The 24,256-nt window shown below is 33.5% G+C and overlaps 1 protein-coding gene across 1 annotated transcript in view; it reads right to left on the bottom strand.

The window, feature by feature from the left end:
• LOC117793323 overlaps positions 1 to 19,590 on the bottom strand; it is a 42,167-nt gene extending 22,577 nt beyond the window's left edge. The window contains exon 1 of the mRNA XM_034633620.1: positions 19,338 to 19,590. Coding sequence (XP_034489511.1) covers positions 19,338 to 19,437 — 100 coding nt within the window. The 5' untranslated portion in view covers positions 19,438 to 19,590. The remainder of the gene's footprint in view (positions 1 to 19,337) is intronic.
• Positions 19,591 to 24,256: the final 4,666 nt, after the last annotated feature.

Genomic DNA, 24,256 nt, shown 5'->3' with positions numbered 1-24,256 from the left:
AATAAAAACTTTATTTTTAACAAGTAATTTGGTGTTAAATTATGTTAAAGGCAAGACAAAAAATATCTTAAGTTTTAAAAATGTTTGGTTCAATACTTTAACTCCTCAAATCAAGACTTTGATTCGAAAATTGCTTCCATTTTATATAGAAAATTGTTTTTTTTTTTATGTTTCTATAAAACAGTTGAATAATAATAATAATAAAATCATTATTTAAACGCGGATTATTTTAAAAGTTTTTTTTTTGCTAGACTTAATGATTTTCTAATTGTTATTATTTTGAAATTTGTTATAAAATGGCTTTCAGCTTATTTGACCCACTACGCTTGCATATTAAAAGTGTTAAATGATTTGGTTTTTACATGCAAGGAGATATAAATACAACTTAAACACTGCTTTGTTAATAATGTTAAAACTTAAGCTAAATAATTTTATAATATTTTTTGTATATGTAATATGTCTGCATTAACCAAAAGAAACATTGCAGAAGCTAAAAGCCACTGTAAAAAAATCAAGCAAATTTGCAAAGCTATTTTCTAAAAATAATTAAAATAAAGAATAATTTATTATCAAATTTAATACAAGTTTTTTTATTTTTGTTGATTTTTTTTAGTTTGTAAATGATTAAAACTGAAAAGAGAATTAACTTTTATAGACTATAATTAAAGTTAAGGAGTTTGTAATTTTTTGTGAATACGAGATACAATAAAATTATTGTTGGTATAGTAAAATAAAAAAAGCTAGTTTTAAATTTGTGATACATTGCTTAAGGGTATCAAAACTTCAGTGTGGCGTAGATAAATTTTCTTTCTGGTTCTTTTTTCAAGTGTGGCAGTTGTTGTTGCGGCAGTTGCTGTTGTTGTTGTTGCTGTTGTTGTTGTCTGTCATTTCATGCTGCACACGGCTGGCAGATCATTAGGCATCGCTTTGCTTTGCTTTGCTTTATAGACTGCAGCCAAAGTCAGCTGCAAAGTCAGTCATGCCATAAATGCAGCATCATTTGACCAGTGCAACTTTCCAAGCAGCTGCAACAACAGCAACAACTGCAACACGAGCAACAACAATTGCTGTTGGAGTTGTCTTAGCTTAACGTGTTGCTGTTGTCCAAGTTTTGCAGCTTATACAATCGAATGTCGGCTGCAATTTCATCATAACGGTGCCCCACGTTGCATGCCCCATGCTGCCAGCCACAGCCACAAATCAAATTAGTTCACTCAAATTTTCAATTCATCAACAACAACGCGCAAGTAAGTTGAAAAAAAAGGGGCAAACAAAAATTAAGAAATCAAGTTCATGTAAAATTTTCAATTTCAATTTCAGTTCAAAAGTTGCAAGGGAAATGGGGCAGGGGGCAGGGGGCAAGACTTGTAACTCCCACGCTGTGCGCTGAAACGAACCCGAAAGCAGACTGCAAAAGAAGCTGCAACATTCAGCTGACTGAGTTCGAAGCAACACCGAAAATAAAATATAAATATATATAGAAGAAAAAGGTTGCCCCCAAAGGCGACCAAGCATGGAAATTGTCTGCGGGCTGCTGTTGTTGTTATATATTTATATATATCTGTAAAGTTATATATGGCAAAGGTAGTAGGTAGCTCAGTGACTGTGTTGTTGTTGTGTGTTGCTGTTGCTGCTGTGTGTTGCTGTTGTTACTTCCACTTGGTTGGGGCGTGCAACATTTTGTTTGCTTTGCTTTCATTTGCTTTCTACGTGCGCGAACTTAGTGAAAGTGATACCCCAAACACACACACACACACACACACACACACACTGGTACACACACACACACACATATGGCCAGTGACAACAACAGCAATTTGTACGAACAAGCAAGAAAACAACTTGGAAACAACAAAAAAAATCAAGTGAACAACTTTATGAGTTTGAAAAATATGCATTGTGTGTGTGCGGTAAAAATCATATAATAATAATAATAAATTATTATAATAACAGTTGTACATTTTCAGCTTGGACATGCACAATTGTTGCTGCTATTGTTGCTGCTATTTGTTGTTACAAATTGCCCATCAACGCCTTGGCCAACAATATCGAATTGTTTGCACAAAGAAAAACAACGCGATGAAGAGCGGAAGAGAGAGAGAGAGAGAGAGTGAGAGAAAAAAAGAGAGATAGCTAGAGAGTTGAATAAATAAAAAATACCAAAAACAACAACAACAACAAAGCAACAAAAAAGCGAAAGCTTTTCTAAGCCGTCCACACGGGTCAACAAGGCCAAAACACAATGTGTGAGCCTCAGACTTCGGGCCAACAACAACAAATGCGAGGGAAAAGGGTTGGAAAGAGAGGCCAGATGAGAGGCAAGACAATGGCTGTTGTTGTTGTTGCTGCTGCTGCTGTTGTTGTTGTTATTTCTATTTGGCAAATGCGAACGCAGGTGAAATGTTAATTGCATGTGAATTGAATGGAGCGCGTAAATCACTCAATTAGTGTCTCACTTTCGGAACTAGTTCAATGAACTGTGCACCTTTGTGTGACAGACGCTAAACAGCCGCAATTGTTGCACGTACATACCGTACAGTGGGTGCAATGGCAAAAATACAGGGAAAGCAAATTAAATGTAGTTTTTTTATAAAAATTTACTAATATTTTTTTATAAAAATAAATATAAAATAATTATTTAATTTCAATTTTGATTAAAAAGTTATGAGCTAACTCTTTTTTTTCAATTTGTAATTTAAAAAAAACAGGGATAGCAAATTAAAAGTATTTTTATTTTAAATTTATCATAACTAAAATTTTTCTATAAAAATAAATATGAATCATTAATTAAATTTCAATTTTTATTTCAAACTTATGATCTTACCCTTTATTTATAAATTTGTATTAAAAAAAATACAGAGATTACAGAAAAATGCTTTTTTAATTTTTAAATTGATTTCATCTTCTTTTTTTCGATTAAAGAAAATAAATGAAAAAATAATTAAATAAAAACTTTTATTTAAAATTTATAATATGAGCCTTTGTTTTCAATTTGAACTGCTATTTTTAACTTCAAATTAGTTTTAACTTCCTATTATTCTTTCAAAAAAAAAACATGTATGAAATAATAATGAAATTTAAATTTTTATTAAAAAAAGTGTTAATAAATTTGTATTATAAAAATCAAAAGAATTAATTAAAAGTAACTTTCATTTGAAACAAATGGTGTATTTTAAAACTCAAAAACAATCACAATATAAGGATATATCAATTATATGAAGAATTTTTAAGTTATTAGTGTATGTTTCATTTTATATTGAGTCAATTGAAAATTAAATGCAAGCTCACTTTTGCTTTAAAAACAAAATCCAAAAGCTCATGCTTCTGTTCTAAATTCATCTGTAAGCAGCAGCTTATAATTAAATAGTACACAGAAAAAGAAAAGAGCTTTCAAGCTTGGCTTTAACAGGAATTGCAGTTAATAACTAGCTTACTAAATGTAATCTGCCTCTTTAACTTAAACTTTAATAAGCAGGTGTTTGGTTTAAGCAGCAACCTCTTGAGCCATTGCTGCTGTTGTTGCAACCTGCAACCTGCAACCTGCAACTAGCAACTTCATAACTAGCTGATTGCCTGTTGCACTGCACTTTCTACTTGCAACCAAATGGCAGACGAGGCCCAACCCAAAAAACCCAAACACACACGAAGCCAAAACCCAACCAAAACCCAACCCAACCCAAGTCAAGTCAAATGGCCAATTCACATTCCACGGCGACAACAATTTGCGTATGGCGGTTAATTTCATTTTAAATGCACAACAGCAACAACAACAACAACAATAGGAGAAATGCACTCTAATTGCCTGAGAGAGGGACAGTGGAAAGAGACAACCTTTTGCAGTAGCTGTAAATGGGCTTGGGCCCATTTATTAAGCCCTGTACTTCAAAAACCGTAGGGTCTATTAAATTTGATTAACTAAAAAATATGCATAACAGGTAGAAGAAGGGGAATACTACAAAAAAAAATAGAATCACATAAATTTATAAAATAAAACCCTGTACTTCAAAAACATATAGGGTCTATTAAATTTGATTAACTAAAAAAATATGTATAACAGGTAGAAGAAGGGGAATACTACAAAAAAAAATAGAATCACATAAATTTATAAAATAAAACCCTGTACTTCAAAAACATATAGGGTCTATTAAATTTGATAAACTAAAAAAAATATGCATAACAGGTAGAAGAAGGGGAATACTACAAAAAACATAGAATCACATAAATTTATTGAAGAAAATGACTTTATATAACTTTTTTTAAACATAAAATAAAGAGCCAAAATGCTAAAATTTATATATATAAATATTTTGGGTATCTTTGGTTTTTATACTCATGTTTAAAATTTTTGGCATTTTTTTTTAATGTATTTTGAGCTTTATGATTTTCTTCAGCTGCTTGTTGATATTTGTTTTCAATTTTTATAAATAATAGCTATGCACGGATTTTTAAATACAAATTTAGAATTCAATTCTTTAAAAATATAAAATGTAGCATGTAATTTTTATAAAAAAAATTTACATATAAGTTTTATTTAAAAAAATATATTTAAGAAAATTTGATTATCAATACGTTTCTTGTTTTTTACAGAAATTATATTAAAAACAGTGTATTCATTACGATTCCTAGCTCTTACAGCATATGTACAGGGACTCTCACAGTCGGGCTCACTCGACTGTAGTCTGTCCTACTAGTTTTGTTTTAATGGTTTTGACCAAATGTCCCTCAAAGTTCGTGTGAATTTGTCAACTCGCTTTTGTTCGCTGTCTGCAGTTAATTAGAAGAAAATTGAGAAGCAGATATAAGACTGAAATTTCAGATGATACTTAGCTGCACTTGTTGCTGTTGTTGTTGTTGGAAGGAGGCAAGTGGCATGAGGCAAGTGGCAAGAGTTGGCGTCATGCGCTGATTGCTCAACGCCCACGCTTCGGCAACTGTTGCTGTTGCTGCTGTGGTATTTAGATCTATATTATAGCCATTCTTGCTCTTCCTACTCTTTGATCTGTATCTCTCTCACTCTCATTCCCTTGTCTCGCTGTCTTCAATTACGAAATTGAAAAGTGCAAGTGCGGCAAAAGAAACCAAACAAACATTTCCCTTTTGCCTTTTGCCTTTGCCTTTGCTATTGCCTGATGACCCAATTGTGATAGTTCGAGGCGAGTGAAAAGCGCAGCGTGTCCAAAAGAAGCACCCATTAAATAAAGGTTTTCCCTTTTCTTTCTTCTCTTTATTTTTTTTTTTATTTATTTTTCAGCTGGCGGAAAAAGTTGAGCTTAATAGAAGTTGGGTTTTGTTGGTCTAGTCTAAGCCGCAATGATTCATGGGTCAACTAATTTTTAAGTTTCGTGCTGAGCCGCTACATGCTTCAAATAGGCCGTGTGAATGTGTTTGCATGACTTGCAGTTACCCTGTAGCCAGTGTAAGTAGTTTAAAATACGCTTTTGTCGTATTTTATTCTTGAATTTTGTGCATTAATTCTGTTTGATTGTGATTTATTGAGAGTAAGAGATTAGAGCTCTTCCCTCTAAGTATTTCTATTTATTTTTATTTTAGTTTCTCCATAACTTTTTAGTTTATGTGGGGATTATTGCCATATGTTGCGGATACAGAGTTTACACATTAAGATTTGGGATACTAAAATTTCATAGTTCTAGCTCTTATAATTCCAGAGTTACAGTTAGAACTTTTCTTATCCTTAGATTCTGCAATATCTTTTCAGGATTTCTATCAAAAGCTGAACATACAGATTTTTACGTATCAAAATTCATAGCTCTACGTATTATTATATTAAAATTTTTTGAGTTTACTCTGATATAACTTTTTAGTTTTTGTTGGGATTGTGATGAAATGTTTAAGATATTGAGTTTAGATATTTAGGCACATGCATACCAAATTTCATAGCTTTAGCTGCTTTTTTTACTGAGTTACAGATAGACCAGCGGTCTACTAGAAGTGAAAAATGCCAAATTTTCTGTGTCAGATTTAAGGCTACACTCTTGCTGCCGTAACTCAGTTACAGGGTATAGAAAAACAATTTCTAAAGTTGCCGTTGCCGTTGCCGCTGTCTTTGTTCTCGCTCCCCTCAGCAACATCTCTTCGCATCTCCCGCTGTTTGTCAAATCAGAAACGGTTTAAACCGTTAGCCTATCAGCGCTCATAATGCTCATAATGATGACGATGCTGATGTTAGTGTTGTTGTTGTTGTTGTTGCCGTTTGAGGCTGATTGGTTTTGGATTTACATAAATTGGCGCGTTGCTTCACTTGGCCGGTTTTTGAGAATTTCATTTAAGTCAACGCAGCAGCGGCAACAACAGAGGCAGCGACAGAGGCAGCGGCAGCGACAGAGGCAGCGGCAGCGGCAGAGGCAGCTTCTTGAGGCAGACGCTGCCTGACCTAGTTAGCGGTTTCCACGTTGTTTACAGTTGTTGTTGCTGTTGCTGGCAGTTGTTGCTGGCGGGCAAAAATTAGTGGCAGCTCGTTAAAAGTGATTTCGCAAGTGGTTTGCAATAGATGCGCCTTGTTGCAGTTGGCTGCAAGTTCGTTGCCTAAGTCTTTTGATATGTACTTCCGCTCAAGTTCATTGTTGTTGTTGTTGTTGCTGCTATAGAATTGAGACATCAGCAACATGTTGCTGGTTGCCTGTGCAGTTGTTCAGTTGTCGATGTCCAGCTAAAAGCTGTTAAGCGTATTAAATCAACATGCGCGGACTTGTCTTGACTTGTCTTTTGACTTGGCTTTTATGTAACGGTAAGCACAGCAGCAACAGCAACAACAACAATAGACAATAATAAATTTTTCTAGCTTTAAACAGTTACATAAAACGATGACATAGACATGGAATCAACCACAGCAGCAACAACAACAACAACAACAACGACGGCAACAATAAGAACAACAGCAATAACTTATAGACACAGCAGCAACATCTTTCAACCTGTCTCGCAATCTCGCTGTCTCATTGCGTCTCAAAGCTGCTGACAAGGTCTCGCCAATGAGAAACCAATGGAGAATCGGCGAGAATTGGCGAGAGAATCGAAGGCATATAACAGGTTCGATAAGATTTTTGCGGCACTTTTTTTTGCTGCTGCTTCTTCTGCTTTTTCTTCTTGTACGTTTTATGCGGCAAAAGGAAATGCCCGCTAAACCAAAGCAAGGCCAAGCAACGGCAACTCACGCCAGCAACAACAACAGCAACAGCAGCAGCAACAACCACAGCAACGACATTGACCAAGCGACGATGCTGCTGCTGTCGCTGTGCGTTGCTGTTGTTGCTGTTGTTTGCCAGTTGACCGCATTCCAAGACAAGACTACAAATCAATGTGCAAGCGTAGAAAGAAAGGTGTTGCCAGCAGCAGCAGCAACTGTTGCTGCCATCGTTGGTCCTGCAAAGACATAAACTGGGTCAAGACGAGCCCAAATAAGTGTGTGTGTGTGTGTGTGTGCGAAAACAACAACTACAACAACAGCAACAGCAGCTGCGAAACACCTGCAACTACAGCAGCAGCAGCAGCAACAGCAATATATGTGGCAGCAGCAGCAACTTCACGGCTCGTGCGCTGTCTGTGTGTGTGTATGTGTGTGTGCTGTTGTTGTTGCGCACAGCAAGAGAAGCATTCTCGTTGCAGTTGCTAATTTTGTGTGTGTGCGGCTTTGTTGTTGTTGCCATTGCTGTTGTTGCTGCTGCTGCCTTGCAATTTTCTACAAGCTTTTGTTGTTGCTGCGAATTTTTTTCTCTACTTTTTTTTTTTGCATTTATTTTTGGTTTGTGCCTAATTTGTTGCACACGCTGCAAAGAATTTTTCTAGATTTTTATTTTTTTCAATGCTATTTGTTGTTGTTGTTGCTCACAGCGTTGATTTTGTATGTTGTTGTTGCTGCTGCCTGTTTTTTTATTTTATGGCATTTTTGTGGTCTGTGCTGAAATTTGTTTGGCAGCCGACAAAACAGAGAAAAAATTTATGTTGCGGCTAATTTTTTTTTTGAATATTTGTAAAGGTCTTTTTTCTAGAATGAGCAAGAAGTTAGGGGGGATAGGCAAATAATATTATTTACTGTGCGCAAAATTATTTTTAGAGCCAACAATTGACATAAAAATATATCAAATTATGCATTAAAAAATTAATTTAAAAATAATTAAATCGTGATTTTGATACACGCTACTCTATAGTAGTAATTTGTATTTAAGCTCAACAGTATTTTGATATTCAGGGTTTTTTTTTTAAGAATTTTTGTTAGTTTGATAAAATTGTTGAGGCATCTAAGACTTTTGTAATGTTGATTTGATGCCTCTTTTTTCTTTTTCTTTTGCATATTGTCTTAATTTAACAATAAAATCCTGAACGCATAATTAAAAATTACAGGTTAAGATTGGAAATTTTAAACAGGAATTTTATAAGGATTTTTTCAATTCTATTCTATTTTTTTTTTTTTAATAATATTTACAATCAAAAAATTTCAATATTTTCTTTTCGCAATAAAAGGTATGTGAATATATATTTTTTTTATAGTCAAAACAATTATATGACATAGTGTATATACACTTTAAGAGGTCGGAGTTGCCACAAGGTAATAAAACTATTTAAATACCGGGTGTATAAATGTCCAAAAATGTCAAGAAAATGTCTTTTTAAATTTCTTTCTTTTACAAATAATTCAAATGTGGTTGTTGCTGCTGTTATTGTGGCTGTTGGCCTTTCTCCCAAGACAAAGTTCATGAAATTGTTGTCAACGCTATGCAAATGAATAGCAGCAACAACAACAACAAAAGCAGCAGCAACAAAAAGCACAGACAACAACAGCAACAACCATTGGTTAGAGCTAAAAAATTAGAAGCAGTTTAACAGTCAGTGGGCAGTTTGTCTTTTATTATGGAAAATTTCACTTAAGTAAATTTTGGTTGTTTTTTATAATAAATGTTGTTGTTGTTGCTGTTGTTCTTGTGCTGCTGTTGCTGTTGTTGCTGGCGTGCCTTGATTATAAAATATGTTTCTTGCTTCTATTGTTGTTGTTGTTGCTGTTGTCGCTTTAGTTTTGTGCCTTGTTTGTTGCTGGCATTCCAATTGCTCGATATTTACCGCTAGACAGTTGCCGCTGGCAACAACAGCAACATTATGAAATCAAGTTGATATAACAGCTTGTTGTTGTTGCTGTTGCTGTTGTTGTTGGACAAGTGGCAACGGTGCAAGATATAAGCGCCCCATTGGCAGCAACAATTGGCCATGTGTGGCAAGTGTTGCTGCTGTTGCTGCTGCGTTTATTGATTGAAAGCGCAGCGTCATCAGCAACACTTCCGATTGTTTGGGATAAGCTGCAAAGTCAGCCAACGGCCAATGAACTTGAGCCATCATTATGATAATGATAATGATAATGATGATGATGATGATGATGTTGATAATCATTATGTTGTTGACGGCGCCATCGCCGTTGCGGAACAACAACAGCAACAACCACAAGTCCACAAGTCCAAGTGCAAATCCATGTCCGCAATTAGCCAGGCCCAAAGACAAGACTCATACACATGCTATCGCTTTGGCTTTGGCTTTGACTTTGGGTTTGGGCCATAAAAAGCCAGGCTTAAAGGCAAAAAGGCATAAGGCAACCTCCTAGGCAACCAGGCGCCATTATCTATGGCAATTGTTATTGTTATTGTTATTGCAATCGTTCTTTATGCGGCAGCAACCTGCACAGTGGTACAAAAACACTCTATAAATGCGCATTACAATTACGTGCATATGCCACATGTCTATTGTATACTCTTTCAAAGGGTATTTTAAGTTTATCACTTGTTGTGCAGACACTTTGATGAACAGTATATCAAGTAAATGTTTTGACCTATTTAAAAAGTCGCATATTTTCTAGGTCTAAGCATTAACTAACTATATTTAAAAATTTATTTTTTAAGCTTTGAAAAATAATATTTAAAAAAATTAATAAAATTTCGTGTACAAATGCTTAAGTACTTCTGAATATATAACTTCTTTTAAAATTTAACTTTTTTTTTAATATTAATGTATTTATAATGTTTATTAATTATTTATTTTAAATCAAATATTCTAGTTTTATTTTAATTTTAAATTGATAAATACCAAAGTATTTTAGTATTTTGTCAAAATAAAACAAAAAGTAAAATTTTTCGAAATAACAATAATTTTATTATTATTGTATTAAAAAAATTACTTTTGTTGCTATATATTTAATATACAAAAATTTAATATTTAAAAAATACCAAAGTATTTTAGTTTTTTGTGAAAATAAAACAAAAAGTAAAATTATTTGAAATAACAATTATTTTATTATTATTGTATTAAAAAAAATTATTTGGTTGCTATACATTTAATATACAAAAAAAAAATTTAATAGTCAGACTAGACTTCGAATAAAAAATAATTTTTCCTTTAAGTATTCCGAAATATGTAATTTTTTTTTAATATTTAACTTTTTTTAATATTAATGTATTTATATTGTATTTATAATGTATATTAAATATTTATTTTAAACCATATTTTCTTATTTTATTTTAATGTAAAATTAGTTAAAAAATGTCAAATAACAAAATATTTTAGTATTTTGTCAAAATAAACAAAAAGTAAAATTTTTTGAAATAACCATTATTTTATTATAATTTTATTTGGAAAAAAAACTAATTTTTATTGCTTTATATTTAGTATAAGAATAAAGTTAATAGTCAGACTAGACTTTGCAGAAAATTTAATTTTTCGTTAGCCAATTCTTTAGTGTTTTTCTAATAATTAATAAAACACTATAAGTAAAAATTGTCTCCTTTATTTTGAGTAAGTTACTCAATTAACAATTTATTTAAATGTGTGCTCTGCAAGGGTATCAATTATTCGACATGCCGCAAATAGAATTTCTTTCTGGTATATTTTGTGTGTTTGTTGTAGGCACAACAAATGGGCTTGGCTTTCACCCACATCAGTTGAGTTACCCCAACATTCTTCAAGCGCTTCTAACCAAGAGTGTGTTTGTGTGTGTGTTTCTGTGTGTGTGTGTGTGGGCGCTGTGCCAAAAGCGTTTCTTCTATGGCTCTACACTTGGCGGAATCTCAGAGTCTTGTTCGTCTCTCATTTGTTACCTGTCGCCGTGAAAGTTGCTTCTAAACTTCGATCCAAACTTGAATCGAGATCTCGTTTTATATAACGCACTCGTAATATGATATGATATGGCAGCAAGGTTATTGGTTACAACTATTATGTGTAACTCTATAAACTTAAACGAGTGCTAGGAATAGGAACATCAACTGAATATGGAGCACATGCTTAACTTGGATGTCATTGTGCTTATTTCTGAATCTTTAGTGCTAATTTTAAGACGTTGCATAAACACTTAGGGTTGGAGGTTCTAAGATTTCAAATAGTTGCAAAAGATTGTCAGAAGTTGGTTCACTACAAGCTACTTTGAAAAATTTGTTGACTGGCCTTCAAATTTTCGTACTAATTAGAACGAAAGAACAACAGATTTATGATTGATTTTTTGTCTTTATTGTTAGTATTAAATTTTAGCTATTCAAATCATAATTTTTAGATTTCTCATCTTATTTTAATATTAGGTAAATGTTTTTAATATAATTAAAACATACACGTATGTATATATTAAGAGATATATTTAAAATTAATTGTTTGAATTAAATATTATTTGATATTTTGTGCCGTAAAATTTATGAATCCAAGAATAGAGTGAAACTATTTTAAAATATACCATAAAAAATAGGTTTATATATCTTTATTTAATAGCAGCAATGAAAACAATAGATTAAACACTATTTTCTTTTGTTAAAAACTGTCATGCCCTAAAATATAACATCAAATTTAAGTACTAAGTATATCGTCAAGTTGTCAGTAACTTAAAGTAGATTGATATTTATGTCAATGTTAAGTTATCGTGAGAATAGCGTATAAACATCTAATGAGTTTAAATAACTATATATCATTTGGAAGGTGGAAGGCGGGGGGGAGGGGGAATACCACAAATAGAGCTATACGTTTAAGCTGGAACTCAATTTGCAGCGCATTTGGCAGTCAATTTTTTAAGGCAATTGCAACAGAAAAAGCAACAGCCAAAGCATTTTGTGGGCCAGTGACGAAACGCACACACACACACACACACACACACACACACACACACATACATACACTAATAGCACGCACACACAACATTTAAAGTTATTAACAAAGGCAATTATTTATAACAATTTCGATGGAGTTTTGCTCTGTGGCATTGATGGCTGCAAAACGAGTCGTGAATCAGGTGGCTGCCAATTGTTGCCAGCAAATTTCAAAATGGCAACAACAATTACAACAATAACAACAACACCAGGTGGCAACAACAAATGAACAACACGTCGCACATTCATTATAATTAATTAAATTAAAAAGCGCATAAATTCTGTCGTACACCTTTTTTTTTATATTGCCTTTCAGCTTTCATGTTGTTGTTGTTGTTGTTGTTGTTGTCATTTAAATGCGCTACTAATAGCAAACAATTTCATTTATTTATTAGACGTTAGTTTCACTTTCCGAGCATTTCACTGCGACACACATTACAAATTTCACACAACTGGCAGCGCCAAACGAATGACTTAGGCAACGAACGCGAAACGCGAAAGTTACCAGCACACCTGTATATCTCTCCCTTATTGCCAATATACCCAACTGCAGCTGCCTAACAATACCAATTATGAGAATCCCATACAAATGAGCTGCACCCCGAAAAAAAAGATAAATAAATTCAAAATATAATTATAGAAATTGTTGATTTCTATTTGTGAATCGATTTGTAGTCTCTGTCAATGAGTAATACGCATCATATTGGCTATTGTTTGCATTTTGTTGATGGTTTACTTAAGCGTATTTGCCAACTTTCTCAATACAATGCCAATACATAAAGATAATCCCTTTTTGGCGCTGACTAATAAGAATAATATCAAATATTGCTTCAGCTTTTGAAATGAAAGTATGTTATGTACTATACATTGTACATATATGGCAAAATATGACTCTCTATTATGGCATATATATATAAAGAAATACAGATATACATTTTACAACATTCTGTATTTTTTTTTAGTATATGATAAGTTTATTTTTGTTGTTTTCTGCTATATATATAATAAGATAAAATAAATAATTACTTTCCTTTACTATACATTCTACTGATTTCATTACACAAATTAATCACAGTTCTATATGAACTTACTTTGAGAATCTTTAGTTGTAATAAAATCTCAAATAATATGAGTTCATTATTATTTTCTATAACTTTATCTCTTATATATTTAATTGAATCACATTTACTTATGAACTCAGCTTATGAAATTTTACAGCAAAGATGAAATCATCTTTGAATCAACTATTTAATTAACTTTTCTTTTCATTTTCTTATAATTTGGGATAGTAATTATTAATATATTGTGCTAAGCTAATGATTTTACTTATTTTAAGTGAATCTAATTTGCGCACAAATATTCAAAATTTACAGCTAAATACTTTTAAATAATTAAATACACGAGAATGAAAAAATGTCCCTTTCATACCTTGCGTATACTTAATTTATTATTTTATTTGTGGTATAAATTTCGTTTATATATCTTAAACATATTCCTAGTATTTTAATTAAGCTTACTCTTTGTCAGCTATCCAATTTCTCGCTTCATCTCTATATTTAGAAACTATTCTCTTACCTCTAACGGTCTGACTGAATCTAAAACAAAGTTAGAGTCAAAGTCTATCTCTATAGTTGATGTATAATTTATGACTGTGCTCTTATCGTGTTGCACCGTTGTGATGTGCCACAAAAGCTGCTCCTCATGCATATAAGATGCGTACTCCAAGCTCCTCAGTCTTTCTAGTCTTTCCTTGAGTTAATTTCTATCAATCAAAGACAGCTTCCCCCCCCTTTTCAAAAACTTTGGTTAACTTTCTGTGAGTAACTGACAAGGTTATTTGACATATCTTGCGCAAAGTTGTTCAGTGGCTCATTTGCATTTTAATGCCACACACTCCCCCACCACTTGCCGCACTTAACACTAAACATTCCACAATCCACACACACCTCCACTCCCTCATATTCCACACTAAAACTCCTACGTGCCAAGGCGGCCGCACTTGATGAAGATTGCACCTCAAAACACAAAAAAAAAAAACGAAAACAAAAATATACAAAAAAAAAGATCAACAAAAAACAAACTCGAAATTGCGTAAAATTGTGAGGCCAAACATATTGAAGGGGCATTCGAGTGGTGACAATTGCGCAATAACTTTTAACTGCCACTGTGACTTTTGCCCTCCCCCAACAAAAATATTCACACTCTTTACCAAAAGATCATTATCAAACCAATCAAATTCATTAAATGCTGCGTTTGATGCAATAATCCCAAGTGTCGACTTCACAATTTTTCAAGTGGTTTATTTTCATATAATCACCTGAACTTTAGCTTATGTTTATCAACGAGTTTGATTTAAGTATTCTGAAAATTTTATGATAATTGGTTGACATTTAAGGGTTTTACTGATAGTTTCTGTTGAAATAGTTATGAGGTTTGCCTGTTTTCAAACTTATGCAAAAGTCAACATCAAATACCATAGCAGCAGCAGGTAGCTCAGTTCCCAATGAACTCAGTCAAGATTAAAGTTAGAGCTATGAAATTTGGTATGCGAACAATAAACTATTTATCCAATCGGTATATAATATAATATTACAAAATGTTAAAAATATGTAAAATTTGAAGACAAAATCGTTATAATCCCAATGAACTCAGCCAAGATTGAAGTTAGAGCTATGAAATTTGGTATGCGAACACTAAACTATTTTTCCAGCTGACAAAATGTTAAAAATATGTAAAATTTGAAGTGAAAATCGTTATAATCCCAATGAATTCAGCCAAGATTAAAGTTAGACCTATGAAATTTGGTATGTGAGCAATAAACTATTTTTCCAGTTGGTATATAATATGATATTACAAAATGTTGAAAAAATATGTAAAATTTGAAGACAGAATCGTTATAGTCCCAATGAACTCAGCCAAGATTGAAGTTAGAGCTATGAAATTTGGTATGCGAACACTAAACTATTTTTCCCGCTGATATTTTATAATATGATTTTACAAAATTTTGCAGAATTAAGTATAATTTGTAATAAAATCTTGATATAGGGTTTGATTGAAGCTTTAGCTATCACTGATATATTCTGCAAATTTCTTAAAGAATAATAAAGGTAAATTAAGAGCTAGACTCATGCAATTTGTTATGCAAAGAGTTAACTAGGTTTTCTATTGAAATATAATAATATGATATTATAAAATTTGACATAATTTCTACAAATTTATAGTAAAAATCTTGAATTCAGATAGGTTTGTCATTTAAGTTATTAGCTAACTATTCTGTAAATTTCATAATGATTGCTTTCAAATATTGACGAGCACTTTTACTAGTTGTCTAAATGTTGTCACAAGTAAAGTCAACTTTTCTTATCGCAGTGTTTGCTGTCATTGTCGCTGTTGTTGTGTCTAGTGAAGTGCGTGATTGCCGCCCACAGTCAAAACAGTTGGTGGCTTCCTCAATGAGGACTTCCTTGTTGTTGTGGGCCCGAGTGTTTGTTTCCATTATGTAAGGGCAGCCACCGCCTTGTTTCGGGATTTGCCCAATGCAAACCGCAAACAGATAAAACATAAAATACAAGAGAAAATACAAAAAAAAAAAAAGATATGCTTGCACGCATGCGCGCACAGTATGCCACGCCTCTATGGGGAGAAGGGGAGGGAAGGACGGGGACTGTGTGTGTGGAGACTATCGCTGGTTATGACTCCCAGGCATTGTGTGTGGTTTACTGTGGTTGCAGCAGCAGCAGCAAATGAGCCAAGGAAAAATGCAAAAAAATAATACAAAACTAAATAGCATAAGGCAACGACATGGGCATCATAATAACAGCAGCAACAACAGCAGCTGAAACAAGCTAAAGATACAGCTCGTAAGTTATGTATCTCAGAGATACGAGCATCTTGCGGATAGTTATGCTTGATTTTTCGCATTGCAATTAATCGCTTAGCTTCCGCAATGCCAGCGTGCATTAGCCGAATGATGATGAACATTATGATGCATATCGTAATGATAATGCTCATGATAATGAACATGAAATCGCTAATGATCTAGCCGCATATTATCATTAGTTAAGTGGTTTTAATTATGCAAGTGTTGGATTTTAAAAATGATGATGATATTGCTGATTAATATGATCATGCAAATTTTAATAATATAGCAGAATTTTAATTAAAGCTGGACAATTTGTGTATCTGGATAATCATAGTAGTTTTGAATTAATTTATATTATTATAATTATATAAATTTTACTGAATAGAAAAATATGCCGAGATTATTGCTTGATGCTAAACTATTGAATATTATAATACTAATACTAATGATAAACTACAACTTTTCATTGAATAAAATAAAGTTAAATAATAAAAGAAAGATACCTTAAGAAATATGATTTCGTGTCCTCAAACATAAGCTGATGATAATATGATAAAAATTTTAATGATTTTGCGAAATAGCATTAATCTAAAAGCTTCTGATCGTGTTAAAATATATGCTGAATTATTTGTTTGATTAATCAGCAATGTTTGCTTCTAATTACTTTTAAACTTGATGCTAATGCTGATGAAATTTACGATGAAAATACCAATGATCCAACTATATGATCAAAACATATCATAATTGTCACACGATAAGGTTTTATTATGTTTAAAATGATCATCAAGTGTTCGTTTAATCATAATGCTAATGGTAATTAAAATGAAAATACTACACATATGATTGCTCATCATCTAAAAGAGTTGTTGTCTACAAATTACCGGAGCTACGAGTACGTAATGCTCACTTCTCATTATGAGAGAAGTGTTGCTGCCCCACAATTTGCCAGCATTGTCACCATTTCTCCAGTTGCTTAGCGTTGTTTTCGTTTGTGTTGTCGTTGTTGTTGTTGTTGTTTGCATTGCACTTTTACTTTTCTTATTGTCAACAATATGAAATACAATTGTGAAAAAATATATTAAAAACTTTCCCATTTGTCCGAAAGGCAAAAAAACTCAACCAAGTTTTTTGTTGTTCGTTGTGAAATTTTGTTGTTTGTTTATTTATTTACTTTTTTTTTTTTGTTTTTTAGATGCTCGTAAATTTAATTTTAATTTCTTAGACAATTTTTCTGTTGTTGTCGCCCCTTTATTTCTTTCAGCTTTTTAGTTTTTCCCTCTTCTTGTTTTTGATTTGTAATTTAAATTAATCTTTCTTCTTTTCTTCTACACAGTTTTGGAATTCTCACAGTCTTTTCTTGAGACCTGCCCAAAATGCGTTCGTCTAACGGTTTAAGCGGTTTCTTTGCTGATAATGCGACGCATCTTAAGATACTGCCGGCGACACTTTAGCATTAAAGAATTGCTGCAAGTTGCAGCCACAAAACACAGTTATTGAACGTTCCGAATTGAGTCGTAACAAACGGCAACAAAGCTCATCGGCTAACAGTAAAAGTGACCGAAACACAAGTCAACACTCGACTCCCCCAGTTGTTCTTTTGTTCTCAAGTTCAAGGCGTTGTTTTCCCCTACTTCTTTATCTTTATCTTCTTCTTTGTCTTGTTGAACCTGCTTTGCTGTAACTGTAACCCAATCTTGCTGCACGTGGCAGCAACTTGGTTTGGTAATTGGAGACAAGAACGGCACAACAGGTTGCTCTGGTTACTCTGGTTGCTCGCTGGCAGGTGACGTTGCCACGTGCAGCAGCAGCAGCAGCAAGTTTGTTGCCCAAGTCTTTTGTCTTGTCTGTCTGTCTGTATGGGTGTGACACATTTGGCGCTTACTTTGCTGTTGCTAGTTTTGCTTGCTGACCCAAACAAACATCCGTTTCCTGCGGTCAACACCAGCTGACCAGCCCATATGTCAGCGTTTACTACAGTGAGCACTCGCTAAAGTGAACATGTCGAAAAATACGCTAAAATTCATTTTCATTGAGTTTTTTTTAGAAGCTGTAACAGCTGAGCGTTAGCATTTATAAAGTCTACAGTAGAGCCTTTCTAATGCATATTATTAAACTTATTCAGGCTTTAAGTTATAAAAATAAAAAAAATAAAAATTGTTTTGGAAAAATTACAAAATGTTAGAGTTCTTGAGAATAAATCAATAATACTAAAAGAATTATAAAGCTTCATAAGACGCTTATAAGGAATTTAAAACTTTAAATTCATTTAAGTAAAATTGAATTGCAATAAAAATAATGTAAGCAAAATTGAATTGGAAAAAAATTGAAAGAATAATACAAATTTTCAAAATATTAAATAATAAAAGGAAGTTTAATTTGTAAATAAGAAAAAATCATTTCAGAAACTCTATAAAAGTGAAAAGTCTAAGCTGATAGGTACACATTTAATCAACAATATTTAACTGTTATGTTATTAGTTTACTTTTAAAATAAGCAAACATATGTAAAATGTTTAGAATTATTGGTTTCCCAGTAATTTAAAATGTTTTCTGATATTACATCATTTTTAAATTTCAATTTTTTGTTGATAAAAATCACAATAAAATTAATGTAATGACAAAGTAATTATGCTGAAGAGCGTAGGAGTATTAACATTTTTCTTAGAAACAAATATAAAATAGACATCATTTTTTATTAGAGAAAATTATTAAATATACGATTGAATAAGATTTTAGATAGCTGCATCGGGCAAGTTTGAAAACTGCGCTCTGTGCTATATATTGGGTGTTCACTCTAGCGAGTGTCTACTGTATATGCATATGGGAATTCTCATTGGTGTTTCGGTCATTTCGTGGCCTGTTTCTTCGTTTCTTCGTTCCTTCGTGCAGTTGTCGCGCGTATCCCACGAAACAATTAACGAGCACAAAAGCTGACCGATATAAAATACGAGTGAGCAACAACAGCAACAACAACAGCAAGTTGACCAGTTGCCGGCACTTGACTTGAAGCTGGACTTTTTGCTGTTGTTGTTGTTACTGTTGGCTTTATGAACGTGGGAAAAAGCGCATAAATCGTGCGTTGCTTTTGTTTTAAAAAGAACCGGAAATCAAAAAAAAAAAAAAAACGAGCGACAAAAATTGTATGCAAAATATTTAAAGGTGCGCCCCAAAAAAAACAACAACAACAAGAGTACACAAAAAAAAAATGGGTGATGAATAAAGTAAAGTAAACAGCGACTGCGACTGCGACTGCGACAGCGACTGCGACAGCAGCAGCAAAAAACGAGAGAAAATTTGTTTGCTTTTTGTTTTTGTTGTTTTTTGTTTTTGTTTTAGTCTTTCGCTTGACACACTCACCTATATTCTGCGCCTGCGCCTGTGCTTGCGCTTGCGCTGACGCCAGCAGCAGCAGCAGCGTCAGCAGCAGCGTCGACAGCGGCGACTGCGTGCGTTGCATTTTGTCGCTCACTGTAGCGTCCTCTGTTTGAGTTTGTCGCTGATTTTTCAGCTACCTTTTTTTTTTATTTGAATCTTTTTTTTAGCTTTGTTTTTCAACAATTTTTTCGTTTGTTTTTTCTTAGAATTTGCAATTTGTTTTCACACTTGTTTTCGTTATATCCGTTTTTTTTGGTCAGTATTTTACACGACTTTTTAGTGGGCAAAAGTTATAAATGTTTGTGGCCAGTTTTCAACATGCCCACAAAACTGTGAAACAAAACAGAAAAAAATTCAGTACAAATATTTCGAATTTGTGATTGCTGGCAACAGGTGCGGCCAGCAACAACAATAACAATATTAACAGCAACCACAGCAAAAATGTGTGTCAGTTGTTTGTTCAGGATCACAACAACAAAAATAACAAAAAAAAAAATAAATTTATTTAAAAAAAAATATAATTAAATGTAACGTATTAAACTTTAGCACAATTAAGCGAGCACTGTGCGCGTACCGTTAGAAATTCAAAAGAAAACAACGTCAAGAAGTGTGTGAGAGTGTGTGTGTGTGTGTTAAACAACAACGCGCCGCGATGCGCACAACTCCGTTCGCTTGGCGTTCAGCACGGCAACTGATTTCGAATTCGTTGCTCAAGTCGAGCTTAAGGCGAAGACGTAAACGACGACGACGCTCTCTCGACACGACGACGACACGACGACGACACGACGACAACGCAACGCACGCGCGATTCACGAACCTCAAGACGTTTCTTTCACTTTTCACCTACGAGAGAGAGAGAGAGAGAGCGCACGCTTACTCTCATTTGCTTACGTTCGCTCGCTCTCGTTCTTGCTCTGTTGTTTTTGGTTTTGGTTTTTCTTTTTTTTCTTTTTTTTTTTGGGTTACGAACCGTCGTCTTGTGCAGCTTGAAAGCAACTGAAAGTTTGCGCCGTCGCGTTGTGCGTCTTGTAAGCTGTTTCGCTGTCGACGTCGCGACGTCGCAAACGTTGGCAGCGACTGCATGCGTGACGTCGCGGCGCACAGTGGGGCCATTTCTCATTTTTTTCCTGGCAAAAATCATATCTTTTTGAGCCAGTTAAGATATTTTCAAAATTTAAAAAGCATTTGATAGAAAACTTACCAAGCTTTAAAATGACAGCCTATACAGGGTGACTCAGGCTTGTCCGTCAAAGTTGAAAAATATTTTCTGCGCATATTTTGAATGTAAAATTAAAATAATAATATATCTAAATTTTTAACCTTTTTTTATCTTTTAAACATCATTGTTAAATATTTAAAATAGTTTTTTTTACGCTTATTACAAAAAACATTTCTTTCCAAGCTTTAAAATGACAGCCGACACAGGGTGAATGGCACAGTGGGTGACTCAGGCTTGTCCGTCAAAGTTGAAAAATTAAAAAAATAAACCCATTTCTTTGTCCGAAATATACATTTTAATCTTTTTTCATCTTTTAAACAACATTGTTAAATATTAAAAATAGTTTTTCTTACGCTAATTACATTTTTTTTTTGAAAACGTATGTAATTGCACTGCGCTCTTCCTCTTCTACCACCATATTATGGCGAAGTTGCATCAGTTTTTGTACTATAACTATGCTTAGGCGCGCCTAGTTGCAGGCAAAACCGGGGTAATTTAGTTAGAGAATTAAATACCGAAGCGTCCTGTAGTAGTGGGATAGTGGCGGTCGGAGTTGGGAACTAGTTATCCTCCAACACAGTTAAAAAATAGCCAAATTTTAGTGTTTTTTTTTATTCATTGCAGGAAAAATAAATAAATAGCTTAAGACAACATTTTCTTGAGTATTTCATTTAAAATAAACATACTTTTCAGAGGAAATCGAAATCAAAAAGATCATTCCCATAACTTGTCTACAATTCGGCTGAAAAGTTTGTAGTTTTTGTAATATTTGCTCATTTGAGAGCGCACTAAAAAATGTGTCAGCTGTGAGAGGCTGTCACGCCCCCAATTTTTACCCGATTTCAATAAACTTTTGGATACGTAATCTTTGAAGATTTCTGTATCGAATGCAAATCAGAGTTGGGTCCATAAGCATTACCATTACTTTTTAATTAGCATTAAAAAAAGTACTCCTAATGAAATTTAATTTCACTAGCATTGAAAAAAGTAGTGCTAATGAAATTTAATTTCACTAGCATTGAAAAAAGTAGTGCTAGTGAAAAAATATTTAATTGGCATTAAATTGAAAACTTTTCGTTGGAATTAAATAATGCCAATGAAAACTTATTTTAATTAGCATTAAAAATAATTTTTTTGAAAATTAAAAAAAAAAAATAGAAAATTTTGGAAAATTGCTTTTCCGATATTCATCCGATATTTTTATCCGATAGTTTTATCAGTTATTTTTATCCGATAGTTTTATCCTATATTTTTAATTAGGAACAACTCTGATGCATATATTACTTTTTACGAACGCTTTCATCAAATAAATGATTTTTGCCACGCTTTTCGGCCTGCTGCCCCAGTGTGCGTCGCTGCTGGCACTTGCTGCGCTTTTGGCAAGTGGCAGAGCTAAAGCTTCGCTTAAGCTGCGAGTGCGAGTGCGAGCTTAGAGGGCTTTCAATGCGTCGCGTTCGTCTATCGATCAATGGCAAATTGTTGTTGTTGCTGCAAGAAAGTTGCGCTTTTGTGGATGCTGCCAAACGGTAATAACAACTAATACAGGTTATGCAACTGTGGCATGCCACACAGCCACAATCGCAGTCGCTGTCGCAGTTGCAGTTGCAGTCGCAGTTGCAGTCACTGCACCAAATTGCAGCCGTAGCACAAATAATTCTGTTTTGCTCGCTCTTGGCCATTTTGGACATTCATTGCCACAAACACAACAAGTAGAAACGCAACAGGCGAGTGTGCACGACTGTCAGAGACCCGGTGCATTAGCCCTTGTCACAAAATTGTATATTAGAAATTGTTGGGACACGTAAAGACTTTCGTCACTAGACTGTTACCTCGTATTGAGATGTTTTTTGTGTTTTGACAAAACTTGGGCACTTGTTTTCATATATTTTTTTAATTCTTATAAGCAATTTAGATCCCTTTTATCTTAAATAATTGTTTTTAAGTATCACTGTATTAAATTTTATTTTAGCTTGGTTTTTAAACCACAAAAAAAAAAATGAAAAAATATATATTTTCGAAAAAAAGGGTACCCCATATTCGTAATCTACGGTCAATTCTAAGATGTTTTTACAAATAAACTATAGTTCTAAAATGAATTTCTAGTCCCCGCTTTTTAAGTTAAAAAATTTTGCGTTTTAAGTCCTTGCAAGGACGAAAATTAAGTTTTAAGGACAAGTTGTCTTGGTATTTTAAAAGTCCTGGTTCTAACACGAGTTTTGATACCGATTTTGTCAGGATTGGACAAAAAATACTAAAGATGTGGTAATAATTCATGGTAAAAAAATCAATAAAACACGTTTTTCAACACAAAAAGCGGGGACTAGGAATTGCTTTTAGAACCATGGTTTTTTGATGAAAACATCTTAGAATTGACCGTAGATTACGAATCCCACAAAAAAAACCTCTACACGAGGTAAAAGTCTAGTGACGAAAGCAATTTCTAGCCCCAAAATTTCTGATATTCAATTTTGTGACGAACAAAATTCAGTTTATTCTAAAAGTTTTAAATAAAAATAGAAATTAATAAAAAAAAGCGAAAATTGGCATTGTGCACTGTGAGTAAAAAGGGTGATCTGAAATTGACCGTAGATTACGAATGTGGGGTACAATTTGTGAATTTTTTTTTGGTCATACAAATCGATTCACTCTATTATACATATAAATACGCTTTCTATGTTCTGAGATGCCTACTTCTAACAGTTACATACTTTGCCACAAACTTATAAGCCCCTTTGCACCGTTTGGGTACCGTTGCACACAGGTATTTGCATGCCACAACACAACGAAACTGCAACAACTGCAACCAAAGTAAGCCAAATGGTCAGCAAATTGGAGCAGACGGCGAGTTGATGCCACAGTTGCCACAATTCCGCTGCAACTTGCATTGCAACCTCCGCCCCATCTCAGCACCCCCCTCAACCCACAACCTCCAACCATCACCCCCCGCCTTTTGGCCAAACGCACAATTTGTGTGACACATGTGGGCCAAATGCAAAATGCAAAGCAAAGGCAACCAAAAGAATATGCTAACAACATTTGTGACATCTGTGATTCCGATTTCAAGTTCCTACTGGACCATGCAACATGTCCAAACAAGTTCAACAACTAAAATGTTGCACGGCAAGCTTCAGCTTTTTATTTTGTCTTTGCGTGCTTCTTCTTCTTTCTTTTATGTTTTTCGTCTTTTGTTGTGAATCCTTTTATGGCTACAATTTACAAAACTGCACAGTACTGTGGAAACCCATTTAGGACTCCACAAAAACCGATTGGGAATTCTAAGCAAATTGATCATAAAATGAGTTTTTTGAGTTAATCAAATGATTTAAAAACTTTCGGCCAGAAACGTTATAAAAATTCCTTAGACTAAGCATGAAATACTCATACTAGAAATATATCATATTATAATCATTTTTTTAAACTTATTAAAATGCCAAAATAAATGTCGTAGCTTGCATTCAAATTTAATTGATTTCGTTATATAAATTTCTTTTCCACTAGATCTTGGTTTCGATTTTAACACCTCTTTGGACATTTAAAAATTTAAAATTCAACATTCTCGCTTAAAATCAACTAATATTATCTAAATTAGTATAAAACAACACTTAAATTTAAATCTGAGAAGTTTAATTTAACTTTAAACTTTCATAACTTTTCCAAATCTCAACCGATTTTCAAGCGGAAT

This window comes from Drosophila innubila, chromosome X (genome assembly GCF_004354385.1).
Source record: "Drosophila innubila isolate TH190305 chromosome X, UK_Dinn_1.0, whole genome shotgun sequence".
Lineage (NCBI taxonomy): Eukaryota > Metazoa > Arthropoda > Insecta > Diptera > Drosophilidae > Drosophila > Drosophila innubila.
Note: the sequence above shows the minus strand (reverse complement) of the source record. Positions and strands in the feature narration are given on the sequence as shown.